The sequence below is a fragment of the Betta splendens genome, chromosome 2, assembly GCF_900634795.4.
Source record: "Betta splendens chromosome 2, fBetSpl5.4, whole genome shotgun sequence".
NCBI classification, from domain to species: Eukaryota; Metazoa; Chordata; class Actinopteri; order Anabantiformes; family Osphronemidae; genus Betta; species Betta splendens.
This window is the reverse complement of record NC_040882.2, coordinates 21,318,691-21,331,806: the sequence shown is the minus strand read 5'-3', so window position 1 is coordinate 21,331,806 and position 13,116 is coordinate 21,318,691. Positions and strand designations below refer to the sequence as shown.

The following is a 13,116-nucleotide window of genomic DNA, read 5'->3' as shown; positions in this document are numbered from 1 at the left end:
ATATGACTCGTTCCCCTTCTTACATAACGGAGCTCAGATACGGTGAATGGGTCATTCAAGGATCTGCCGCATTATGCTCGATGTGAGCGCGTGTGCTAAAAAAATAAATAACACAATCGTGCATGTGCCAGAAAATAATGCTGCAGAAGAGTGTGCGTTTATGCATGTGTACAGCTGTACACAGTACTGACCCCAAGGCAGCGCAGGATAGAGTACACGCTGTACTGAGGGGACGCGGTGTCACCACTAGAGAGCGCCCGCTCCCTGTGAACTTTTGACCCCCGCCTCTGGGCATTCAGACGATATTACATCTGTTATTACGTGATTCAGCTTTGATTAATTAGGCACTCACGAGCGTACGCGCTGACTCTATGACCGCCCCCGATGAGAACAGAGCGTCCGAGGCACGCGGGGAAGGGCGAGCATGAACTGATGCAAAAAGACAAACTATGAAGTCGGAGAGAGAGGGAGACGGAGAACAGAGAGAGATGTGGACGTGGGAGGAGATGGGAGATGGGAACTGACAAGAGTGGTAATAGGTGAACATGCTTACTCGATGCAGTTAGACACTCATAGACAAGCTGCTCCCACTGTGGGGATTAAAATGCACAGCCTCCCAGAGTTGACTCCAGATATGTACATACAGTATGACTCGCCTGCAAGTTTTTTTGGGTGGTTCCCAAAAAAGGCTCCTGGGCCCAATGTCAAATACTCTACTGATGTAAAAATGAAATAAAACAAAAACAAAGTCAAGCTACCTCACAGAGACACAAAACCAGCCCCTAGAGATGCATAACAACCAAATGAGGCTCTACAGAACAGGTCTGCCTCACAGTCCGTATCTGTGTCCAGGTTGGGCTGTCTCATAATCCCCCCTGGCTTAATACCCTACAATCCTCCCTGTCATGCCAAGGTCATGGGTTTAATTTTCCTTTTTACGTTTTTAGCCTCCGGGCATCTGCCGCCATGAGCTGATCAGACGCTGCTCACTTCATCCTAGCCTCCTTCTGTATCCTGACCTTTAGCTGAACTCACCTCACAGCTCCAAGGAGGCCACTGAGACAGAGAAGCTAAATGTCAGAGAGGAGGTGAAAGGATTTTTTACATGCTTTGCTGAACTATGGATCGTTTTAATGTCTTGAACTTGTCTTGCACATTATGTGTTTTGTTCTAAAATGCAGCCTCCCTATAATGTATAAATAAATAAATTGTTAACATCAGGTAAAGCTATTGTGCATTTGTGCAGCAAGGGTCTTTTTCAGTTCAGTGGGAACTTAAAAGAATATATTCTATGCTTAGAAGTAATTCTATGCATAAAGCTAAAAACAAAAAGTGTATAAAAATGTTTATAAAACTTGGATGAATGCAGTTGTTGTTAAACCCTTATTATTTAGAGACAGTTAAAACCTCTATCTCTAAACTCTTTATAATTAATTTCCCCCTGCGCGATGCGGGTGTGAGTTTGATTAGCAAATCGCTCTGACACCTGCTTTCACGCGTCTCAATCAACCAATCGTCTCGTCCACTGTCAGCCTCTCTGCCAATAGGATGACACAGGACCCTCGGGGAGTGGGTCTCATTAGCTAGATTCCAAGACCTGGCTCTGGCCCACTGGAAGCACCCGGCTGGAAACAATGAAAGCCGGAGGGGCTTACTGTACAGTACATCAGCAGCAGCAGCAGCAGCAGCGGCATCATGTCCTCCTTCCCCTCCGTGTTCAGGACAGGATGGGAGAGAGGTGAGGGTGACAGGCGCAGAAGAGTTGTGCAACACATATAGTTTTTTTTTGTGAAAAAGACTTTAAGTGAATTCCTAAGTATGAACAGCTGATCTTCCAACATCAGCTGAATTTTAAGTGTCTGTTCTCAAGGAGCGAGCTTTTTATGGCCCCCTTCCTCCTGCGCTGCAACTATTTTGGGTGCTGACTCCACAGGGCTGAATGGAGCCACGGGTGGTTTATGTAACTGTTGATGAACCCGTGGAGTCTTGTTCTTCTCCTGAGCGCCACCTGTGCCGGTCCCTGACTGGTAATTATTGACAATGTGATGCCAAGAAATATCTTAGTAATACACATATTTGTATTTCACTTTTTAAGTTTTATTTTGTGAACGTTCAATAGAAGTTTGTAGGTGTGAAAGTTCAAACCATCATAGAGTTACATATACAAAATGTAGCTAGTGAAAATCACAACTCAACATGCAAGACACATTGTTTTGTTGGGATTCAAGTCAAAACACAGACAAACATTATTATTATGCATTTGATAGCTACTTTGTTGTTGGCAGCGTTCAGGTCCTCTCTCCTCACAATTGCTGTGTAGCTCCCGTGATGAAACCCGTGTTTCTGCCACCACCACCCAAAAGCACAATCAGAACATGATTTATCATAAACTAGCGCCGCGCTGCCATGCTAATTACGGTGTGTCAGAAATAAACCTGGAGTATTAAAGCCACTTGAATATTAATGGAGGTGTTAAAGCGGAATCACATTTATTTCCTTCCTGGGTCAAGTACAGAAAAGAAAAAACAATGTGGAAAAGACCATTATTCAAATGAGAGTGCACAGACCTTAATAGAAATCAGCCCAACCATTAACTTCTGTTTTAACACAGCCCAGTAATTTTGTTTCCAACATTTGTAGACATGATTGACTGTTATGTTCCTGTCTATTGTGGTGCATGTAAATGTGGCCCCATCCATATTTCCCAAAAAGCCTCATTCAGGACCTTAAAAGGCACCAAATAAAGATAAATTAGGGTTAGTATGTTGCCTTAATCTGAACTAATGCCAGCTAAAACCAAAATGAGTGCCCAGGAGTGGTTTAATCATCCACCGTGCCACATTCAGCATCACAATACTGATATGGAGCAAGGACTCACCTTTGAACCCGCGGATACAGCGGCGAGCTTTTGTTTCCTCAACGGCCTTGAATGGCGAAAAGAAAGTGTGCGGTGGCTGTTTGGATCGTAGGTCACTTAAAAACACATTTCACACGCCTCGGCGTTTTAAATCATCGCGTCTGACCCGGTGTTAAACTCGCAGAGCGAGCCATCATCCCGCTGGGCTCCAGGAATGTGGTTTTGTGTAGCACAAAAAACAAGATATTAAAAGTTTATTTCGACAGCATTACTGGAAAATAGATTCAATGGATGATAGCAGCGAGGTTCTTGCCTGTGGTTGAGCAAAAAAGGAATTTACTGCGTAGCCAGTTAGCTTAGCGGATAATTTAGACAGCACACATGCAAATGTAAAAAGCTTGATGACAAACAATAAATAATATTCACAGGCACCACATTCAAGAAATACAACTAATGATATCTAGGTGAATTTTGCCAGTGGTGAGTTAAATGGATGATAAATAAACAGCTTCAGCAGCCTGATGGGTCACCATGGCAACGAAACACTGTCCACCGCTCTTTTCTGCCCTCTGGGATCACTGCTTGTATTTTGTTACTGTTTCAGTGAGTTCAGTTATTGTTTTTGGTTGTGTTCTCTGTATTTGTAGTGGGTTTTTCTTTAATATTTGGTGTCTGTGTTGTCAATTTGTGGTTTTAAGCGACGTGGGGCGTGTTCATTTCACTAAGCCAACCAAGGATGGGTTGTTGTTTTCACACATTTCTAATGATGGACTCAAAGTTTGTTGTCTCGCAGGGTTAAAAGGTTAAAACCTCAAACAGTCAAAAGCATTTTAAACCAATTCCCTAATAAAGATGCCTTTGAATTTTGCAGACGTCCATCAGGTGCTGTGTAATTACTCCCAGCTTATAATTAGTAAATCAAGTGTTGTGATGCCGTAAATGAGACGTGATGTTAAATCTCGGGTTACCAATGGAAAATGCCATATTACGGTGGAGTTTGTCTTGGTTGCCTAATATCTTTAAAACATTAGGCTAAAATATATGAAAATTATGTCTGCATCAAGTGAAATGTGACATTTTCCTTTCTTAATGTCTCCCCCCAGGCTTTGAAAGAGGGCCCACCCTGCAGATGTGATCAAAGAAGCCGGGCTCCGTCTTGACACCACGCTCTCTCATCTTGCCTCTAAAGGCAGCTCACATTAAATGGACAGATTAAAAAACATTGCTGCCATGTTAGATACAGCCAAGCACTCACACTCCATAATTATTAGGCTGATGATTGCACACAAGTGTTTTCGGGTGGTGCATCTGGCTCCGCGGATGATGGAAGTTGTTGTGTGTTTCCACCCGCGTTTTTCAGGCTGTCAAAAATTGCATTCTGAGAAAGCCGCACTCCTCTCATCAAGAGTCATAATTTACTTGTCAAAGCAGGAGTCCTCTCAGCATGCGGGAGGCTCCCTGGGGTTATAATTGCGAGACGGTTTGGTTCTGCTGAAATGCCTCCAGTCATGATGGAGCACAGGCCTGCTCGTCGCGCTTTGTGTGCTTTTCCTTTTAAAAGTAGCCATTTACACAGAAAATGGTAAAGCGCTGTTAAAAAAATGTCTGACTAGCGTCACTATACTTTCACCATCAACTCCTTGTCGTGTGGGACTTTGAAGCTTGATTACGGAGGCGCTCGGCGGCTACGCCGACGCAACGTCACCATCTGGTGGAGACGGCGTGAAGTCATTGTGTGTCTGCTGCTGTTGGCTGGTTAAGCTCTGTCTCGGCCGCGTGGCTCTTCAGGCATCGAATGAGTGAGGATCGATTGTATCGGTGCGTTTGTGCAGTTTGTTTACAGGTGTGTGTCACGTTTTCCTGCAGCTTTCTTTAACGCTGCACTTTTTCCTCAGTCACAGCATCTGCAGTGTTTTTCAGGTTTAGTTCTTTGTTTAAGTCTGTTCTGGTTGAATAATTTTAACTTTGAATAATTCAAATATTGAATATTTATTCACTATTTGACCTTCAGGCAAAGGTCAATGTAGGAACAACTAGGTATAAAATTCTCATTGATTCTTGTCCTCTACTAAATGAATAAATGACATCTGCTACAATTAACTGCATTTATTCAAAAACATTCACACACTTGATGGAAGTCAATATTCACTGTTCAACTGCTACAGTAACATCACAGCACAACCTGCTCTCTCTGTTTAAACATGTCCTCCATCTTTTCAAACAGCGCCTCGCGGACGGAGCTGCCGCTGCGGCGGCGCAGCACCTGGTACCCGCGCCCACATCTGTCCACGAGCGCCCTCAGGTCCCCGTTCCTCAGCACGTGCTGCTCCGCGCTCACGCCCAGCGTCTCCCCCCAGGCGAGCAGCAGCGCCGCCCGCCGCCAGGCGCCGTCCCCCAGCAGGCCCACGTGCTGCTCCACCGCCGCCCTGTACCGCGGCGTGCAGGCCAGGAAGGCGGGCACCAGCAGGAGCACGGCGTGCGGCGCCGGGCCGCACCAGGAGGCGCCGGCCGCGATGCCCCTCCTCTGGGCCGAGCCGGCCGCGTCCGGCCCGTCGCGCCACCGGAGGCCCAGCGGCTCCGCCAGCGCCAGGCGCCGCCCGCCCAGCGTGCCTCTCCACCAGCGGAAGCTGCGGCCGCCGCCGTGGGAGGCCCCGCCCCCCAGGACGGGGGCGCCCGCGGGGGCGCGGGGGGACCAGGACTCCCCGAGGAGCATGACCCTCAGCTCTGACTCGGGAGGGTCTGCGAGGCTCTGCACCGGCAGCCCGACATCGTTGACCCGTCTCACGTCCTCAGCGCCGCTAGCTTGTCGTGTCCCCTTTAGCGCCCGTCTTCCTCCCGCCCCCTCCCTTGGCTCTACCTCCTCCATCTCCTGTAGTGTTTCGAGATGATTGTTGCTGTGAGCGGCTGTCGGGCCCGTCTGCGGCGTCTCCTCGCCGTTCTCCGAGGTCTCTCTGTTATCGCACTCCTTGCCTCCACCCCGTTCCCTCCTCTCACTGACCTCTTGGTACATGAAATGAAACGCATCCTCTGAGCTCTCAGCTTCTGGACCGAGCGAGGCGGACTCGCGATCCCCCCCGTCGCCGCCCCCCTCGCGCCCCCCTCCACCGTTCCGCTCGCTCCCCTCCAGTTCCGCCTGTCGTGCTTCCAGGCTCTCCTCCCACTTGCGGAGTTTCTGGAAGGCGAGCTCCAAGCGGCTCTCTTTGCTCTGCAGCTCCTGCTTGAGTGAGGCCAGGTCTCGGCCCATCTCGTCCAGCTGCTGAGTCGTGTGCTGCTTTCGCTGCTGCAGCTCTGACTTGAGGTTGAGCAGCTCCTGCTCTTCGCTTTTGAGGTAGTGCTCCCTGGTCCTCAGCTCCTGGCCGTGGTCCTTCAGGCCTTTCACCTTCCTCTGAAGGTCCTGGCCGTGAGAGCTCAGCAGCTTCTGTTGGCCCTCGAGAGCCTGAAGCAGCTTCTCCAGCTCTCGTTCCTTTTTCTCCACGTTCTGTTCCTTCATCTTCAAGTGCTGCTCGTGTTTTTCCTCCTGCTCTTTTTGTCCTACCTTCAAACTTGCTTCCAACTTTCTAACTTCCTGTTCCTTACTTTCAATCTCTCCCTCTTTTTCAATAAGCTCTTCCTCCTTTGACTCCAGTCGAAGCGTTTTTTGGCTCAAGTCCTCTGTGTTTCTTTGAAGCTCCTCTTCCCTTCGACCTATTTCCTGCTCCCTGTTTTGGATTTCCTCTCGTCGCTCCCTTTGTGCCTCCAGCAGCTGCTGGAAATAATATTCTCTCAGCTCATTCAACTTCATCTCTGCCTCGTCCTCTCTCTCTACACTCTTTTCTAGCTCTTCCTGTAGTTCCTCTTTTGCGTCATTCAACGCTCTGACCTGCACCTCTTTCTCTTGGAGGATTCTTTGGAGCTCAGCGTCTCTGCTCTGCACCTCCTCCTCATGTCTCCTCAGGTGTTTCCTTGCCTCCTCCTCGCTCTCCTTCCTCAGCTCTTCATACTTTAGTTTGAGGTTCTCCATCTCCTTCACGATCTTCTCGTTCTGCTGCCGCAGCTGCTCGTTCTTCTGGGCGACGTCTGCGACACGTTGCCGTTCTTCCTCCAGGCGACTCGCAGCCTCCTCCTTCTCCTTCGCCACCGACTCCAGGTGCTCCTTGCTGCTGGCGATCTCCTGCTCGTACTCCTGGATCATGCTGCTCATCTCCTTTTCCATCTTGCGGGTGAGCTCCTTCAGCTCGGACTTGGTTTGCTCCATGGTGAGCCTCAGCTGGGCGACCGCCTCCTCGTTCTCGCGCTCCCGCTGCCTCAGCCGCTCGAGCTCCTCTTCTTTCTCCTGCAGTTCTGCATCTTTGCTCCTCTGCTGCTCCGCGACGCCGGACGTCTGCTTGCGGCTGAGCTCCCGCAGCTCTTCGATCTGCTTCACGTAGTTTGCGCAGGTCTTCGCCGCCTCGTCGGCCTCCCGGTTTCTCTGCGCGAGGAGACGCTGAGCTCGCGAGAGTTCCTCGGTTTTCTCGTCGACAGCTGCTCTCAGTCTGTTTGTCCGACTCTCTGCGTTCTCCTGCTTCTTCTTCTGCTCTTCTCTCCACCGGGCCTCCCTGGAGGCGGCCTCTTCTTTCACACTTTCAATCTCAGCCTCCTTCTCTGCGACTCTCCCCTGCGTTTCCTGCAGGAGCTGCTGCAGCTGCTCCATCTCCGTCTCTGTGTGTCGCAGCCGTTGCTCGGCCTCTTTCTTTTGGCTCAGGATGATTTCTCCTCTCTCCTCGTCTTTTCTTTGCAGGACGTCGTTGAGGTCCTTCACCTGCTGCTGCAGGTTTCTTAGCTCTTGTTCTTTTTCTTCAAGCTTCTGCTCCATCTGTGTTTTGTGATGTACTCGATCTTTTTCTCTTTCTGTTTCGACCTGTCGGAGGTTTTGTTCAAGTTGTTTTAGTTGTTCTTTCATTTCTTTTAGCTCTTGTTCTTTTTCTTCAAGCTTCTGCTCCATCTTAGTTGTGTGATGTACTCGATCTTTTTCTCTTTCTGTTTCGACCTGTCGGAGGTTTTGTTCAAGTTGTTTTAGTTGTTCCTTCAATTCTTTTAGCTCTTGTTCTTTTTCTTCAAGCTTTTGCTCCATTTCTTTCACATAACATAAATTATTTTGTTCTTTCTTTTCCTTTTGATGCAGTTTTGTTTCCATTTCTTCAACATTTAGTTTAAGCCCCTCAATGTCTTTTTCTTGTTCTTTCAGCCTTTGTTCGGCTTCTTTTCCATATTTTAAAAGATCTTGTTCCTTTTCTTCCTTTTCTTGCAGCATCGTGTTAAGTTCTTTGACGTTCAGTCTCACGTCTTCAACCTCCTTTTCTTTTTTTGTCACTCTTTCCTCCATCACTTTCTTGTGTCTTTCGTTTTCCTTTTCACGTTTCTGCATCTGAAGTTTGAATTCCTCTGTCAGTCTGTCTCTCTCCTGTAGGATGTACTTCTCATTCATTTTATTGATCATTTCTTTCTCCTTCTCCTGTTCCAGCTTGAGTTCTCTGATCTGGGCTCTGTACTCTTGCTTCTGTTTTTCGGTTTCTTTTGCAAATGACTCTTTCATCTCTTCTGTCGTCCTTTGACATTCTTGTTCTATGTCCCTTATTTTTTCAGTGTACTGTTGGATCTTTTCTAAGTTTTCCTCATTCAGTTTGACTTTTCGGTCCATTTCTTCCTGGTGCTCAACTCTCCTCAGTTTTTCCATTTTTTCTAGTTTTGTCAGTTCTTCCTGGTGCTGCAGTTTTAAAGCTGCTATTACTTTTTCCTTTTCCTCCATATTTTGTGTCATTTCTCTTTTATGTTTTAGATGAAGCATTTCCTTTTCTTTTTCATTCTCTAACACTGATTCTTCTATTATGGTGAAATACTTTTGTTCTAACTCTGTTATTTTTGCCTGTTCTGCCTGTATTTGTTTGTCCATTTCCTTCTTCAGTTTCAAAATCTCTCTTTCTTTTTCTTCCTGCATGTTCCTTACTTCAGTGACGTGTTGTTTTTTGACATGTTCCATCTCATCTGCTTTTTCATTTAATCTCTGATGCATTTTTTCTTGCTGCTCAGTTTTGATCGTCTCCATCATTTTTTCAGTGTCACAGGTTTTTCTCTTCATTTCTTCCTGGTGCAGCAGTTTAATGTTCTGAATCTCAGTGTTTTTCTCATGCATTTTTCTCTTCATTTCTTTTTCGTGTTGTTCTTTCATTTGTTCAGTTTTCTTCTCCATATCTTTTTCATATTGCTTTACATCAGCGAGAGTTTTCAGTTTTTCTTCGGCAGCTTTATGTCTCAGTTCTTGCAGCTCTTTGTCGTTTTCAGTCAGTTTCACTTCCATCTCTTTTTGCAGTTTTTCCTTCATCTCTATCATCTCCTGCTTCTTTTCTTGTTCTTTTCTCTGGAGAAGATCATTGAAGTGTCTTTTGGTCTGCTCAACCTTTGCATTTAAAGATTGAACGTTTTCCGTCCACTCTGCTTTCTCTTTCTCAAGTATCTCTATAGTTTGTTTTAATTGCTCAAATTCCTGTCTCCGCTGTAGTTTCTCCGCTCTGATGACATCCTCCCTTTGTTTCCTCTTCTGTTCATTTTCTACACATGCACATTCAAGGTCGAGCAGCTTTAGTTGCTGCTCATCGTTTCTTTCTTTCAGTTCTTCAATCTCTCTCTCTTTGCGCTCCAGGTTCCGTGTCGCTTCATCCCTTTCTTTTCTACATTGATTTAGTGCTACTTGGATTCTGTTAGTCTCTATACTCAGATCCAGAAGTTCTCTCTCTTTATCCTCTGTCAACCATTTCATTCGTTCTTCTAGCTCCCCAAAATCATTCTTCCTTTCACCGATCCGCCTGTCCTCATCCTCCTCTTCTTCTCGTTGAACATCTGCCTTCCCTGGTGATTTCACTTTCTTCTTCCTATCAAAAAACCACCGTATGCTTTTCATCTCCCTGTCTCTCATATTCTTCAACTCCGCCTCCTGACGGAGGACCTTCTCCCCCATGTCTTTAAGGCGCTGGTTGAACCTTTCGTTCTTGTTTTGGCTCAGATCCACCACCTCCTGAACCAGGCTGGAAAAGGCCTCACACCTGTTCCTCGACACCATCTTTTCCACTTTCTCCAGCAGCTGCGTCACTTGCGCGGCGCCTCCGCGTCGTCCTCTCGCGTCCACGTTGCAGAAGACATGGTACCTGCCTCTGCACCTCTCCAGCAGCAGCTGCAGGTCCCTGCCGCCGCCCTGGATGTGCTGCTCAATGTCCACGCCCTCCCGCAGCTGATCCCCGTGAGTGAACAGCAGGATCGTGTGCCTCCACGCGCCGTCGCCCAGCAGCTCCAGGTGCTCGCGCACGTGTCCCGCCTGCACCAGCGTGTCCACTCTCAGCGTTAGCAGCAGCGCGTGGGGCCCCGGGGGGCACATGGACACGCTGGCAGCGACCTCCCTCTTCACCCTCTCTGGCGTAGCACCCGCCACCCCGGCCTCCCAGCCCGGCGTGTCCACCACCGTCACCAGCCGCATGCCCACCTCCGCCTGCTGCCGGCTGCATTCCTCTGTCACGGCCCCGGCTTGGAAAAGGTCCACGTTGCTGAGGATGGTGCCTCCGGCAGAGCTCTTCCCAGTTTCCCGCTCCCCCAGGAGAACCAGTCTGATCTCAGGTAGGCGTCTGGAAGCCTTGGAGAAGGACTGATGGGCTTCTAGCTCCGAACCCTGAGGACAGTCGTCTAGCATGGAGAAAAGTACAGACTCATATTAAAACAAAAAAACTTAGCTTTAAAATAATGCAATAAAACTTTTCCACTACAAATGTGACAGTTATACAATCATATAGTAGATTAAAATCAATACCTTGGGCTAAAATTCACCCCATTAAACTCAATACATGAATACAACTGACAAGCCTTAAAATTGTAAATGAAACTAAGAACTCACTCATGAGAGCAGCTTTGATGATGCCTCTCTGCATCTGTGTCTCCATCTGCCTCTGTTTCTTCCTCCTCTCCCTCGCCCTCCTCTTCGCATCTGCTTCCAGGCCCAGAACAACACTTTTATCCATCTCTAAACAGTTTCCTCCGTCCCTCTTCGCTTCCACCATCTGCTCCACCTTCCTTATCAGCTCCTTCACTTGCGCCTCGTCTCCTTTATTCCGATTGTTCACCACGTGGTATCTGCTCCCGCACTTGTGGATCAGCCTCTGGAGCCCCGCGCCGCTCATCTGGATGCGTTGCTCCATGGAGGTCAGGCCCAGCTCGTCGCCTCTGGTGAACAGCAGCATGGTGTGCTCCCAGACGTCCCTCCCCAGCGGCCCCAGGTGCTCCTCTATCTCCTGGATGTAGTTCCCTGTCACTGCGGCGCAGGCCCGGACCACCAGCAGCACCGCGTGAGGCCCGGGAGGACAGAGCGACACGCTGCGCAGCGTTTCCCTCCGCACCCAGTTCGCTGTGCTGTTGAGTGGGTAGTACCACTCCCAGCCCGGCGTGTCCACCACCGTGACCTTGCGTCCGGCCACGTCGGCGCGTCGCTTCACGCACTCCTCCGTGGGCTTCCCGCTCTCGAAGCCCCCCACCCCCCCCAGGATGGTGTTGCCGGCCGCGCTCTTCCCGGCCCCCTTCCTGCCCAGGAGGACCAGTCGCAGGTCCGGGATGAGGGGAGGGAGGCCGTGGGAGGCAGGAGGCTGTGGAGCAGTCATGACGGCCTGCAGACTGTCATCTGTGAAGAAAGGGAGAAGTACTTCCTCAGTGCAGCGAACTGGATGAGCTGAATGACAAAACACAGACACAGACGGTGATAAAGGTTACCAGTCATCTATACTTCACCACAAATGCACTGTTACGCTGTACTTCATTTAAAAATCACTGAACAGACTGAACCACTCTGCCTTAAACTTAACCCTAGATGCTTTTTTACCTGCTTATTTCAACATTTTAGGCTTTAAATGAGCAAAGACTGGCAGTTGAGCGTCCACTCACCAGCATCCGCCTCGGTGACTGCGCTGCCGTTCTCCTCTGTCCGGTCCATTCCTCTTGACCGCTCTCTTCCTCTTTTGGGTTCCTGCGTATCGTTTACAGGAAGCCTTTCTTCACCGCCATCGCGAAGCAGAACAGGAACACCCTGATCGTTATAATTGATTCAAAGTGAAGCTTCGTGCTGTTGAACACACAAAAGCGCAGACTGCGGGCGTCACGTGACCCGCCTGTGGTTTTCAACATGGCAGGAAGTGGAGAGGTGGCACAGCGAGCGCGTGCGACACGTCTCCATGCATGTCTGCAACACACATACAAACTCACATACAGTACATGCAGCCTGCAGTCAGTTCACGTATGAGCTCCAAACAGGAGGCGTGTGGAGCAGGTGGCGCTGGGACGCATCAGCAGGCTGCACGCTGACACCTGCAGAGCTCCTTACTCACACGGGGCCTTGCGGTCAACGCGAGGCACTTCTGCTTCCGTCGCCCTCAAGCAACGTGCTACGGAGCTAACTGAGCCTCGTAGTGATGAGTTCCTGCCTCCAGTTCCTGTCGAGCGTGTGCTTAAAAGGGCAAAGACCAAAGACGGAGCTAGTGCCGGTGCAGGATACGCTGTCTGTCTCCTTACAGTCACTTTTTAAATGTCACATCATGTAAAACAAGGAAGAGCACAACCAAGAAGTACTTCTACCTCACCTCAAGTGCTCAAACACTATCGAGTGATATGAGAAACAACACATGTAAATACACCTTTGTTAATTTTAACATCTTCATACTGCTATTTATTATATTTTGCAACTCAATAATCCAGTACTTCGTCCCCCATGTGCTGTATTATGGCATAAATCCTCTGCTTTCAACAGTCTGAGTCCTGTGTGGGCTCCACATTTGGGTTCATGTCGTCCGTCACCTAAATCATAAATCACTATTATATATATAACACCAAAAACAGCACAGGGGAACAGCTACACATGGATGAGTGTTTTCACCACCATTCGTCATTATCTGTTCCCCTTCTCACAGTGGCTGCATTGTGCTGAGGGCCAGCATCCTGTCGGCGCGCTGCCGTCAGCGCCGCTCGCTGTCGCCGTGCGCTGGCTGCATGTGTGCTACGGCTCGGCCTCGTGCTCAGAACCACGAAAACACGGGCACACGTGACATCATGTCCGTGATTCACCCTTTCCTTCTGCGGCAGTTTATGGAAAAGATTGAGTCGGCCATTTTGGTTCGTCGCCACCAACCTGAGCCGAGTTGCTTTGGGAGCCTCTCCTTTTGTGCTGCTTAAAAAAGGCCATGGATTCATGCATGAGGCTGCTATCCCACACTAACACT

General features: G+C 48.8%; 1 protein-coding gene across 2 annotated transcripts; it reads right to left on the bottom strand.

Moving 5' to 3' along the window:
• Window positions 1–4,948: 4,948 nt before the first annotated feature.
• On the bottom strand, window positions 4,949–12,272 carry si:dkey-185m8.2 (trichohyalin). Of its 2 annotated transcripts, none has more exons than XM_029141265.3 (3): window positions 11,789–12,272; window positions 10,752–11,576; window positions 4,949–10,543 (listed from the first exon to the last, which is right to left on the bottom strand). In XM_029141265.3, the coding sequence occupies exons 1-3, from the start codon at window positions 11,835–11,837 to the stop codon at window positions 5,028–5,030; spliced, it is 6,390 nt and encodes a 2,129-aa protein (XP_028997098.1). In that variant the 5' UTR covers window positions 11,838–12,272; the 3' UTR covers window positions 4,949–5,027. The 2 variants fall into 2 exon arrangements, with proteins under 2 accessions (XP_028997098.1, XP_028997108.1); XM_029141275.3 differs by having other exon boundaries at window positions 10,752–11,528.
• Window positions 12,273–13,116: the final 844 nt, after the last annotated feature.

Bases quoted from the DNA above. Each gene is read 5' to 3' on its own strand.
- si:dkey-185m8.2 (XM_029141265.3), bottom strand. From the start codon at position 11,837: ATGGACCGGACAGAGGAGAACGGCAGCGCAGTCACCGAGGCGGATGCT. The intron at 11,577-11,788 runs GTGAGTGGACGC...TTTGTCATTCAG, and splicing joins AGTCACCGAGGCGGATGCTG to CTCATCCAGTTCGCTGCACT. The intron at 10,544-10,751 runs GTGAGTTCTTAG...TCTCCATGCTAG, and splicing joins CATCAAAGCTGCTCTCATGA to ACGACTGTCCTCAGGGTTCG.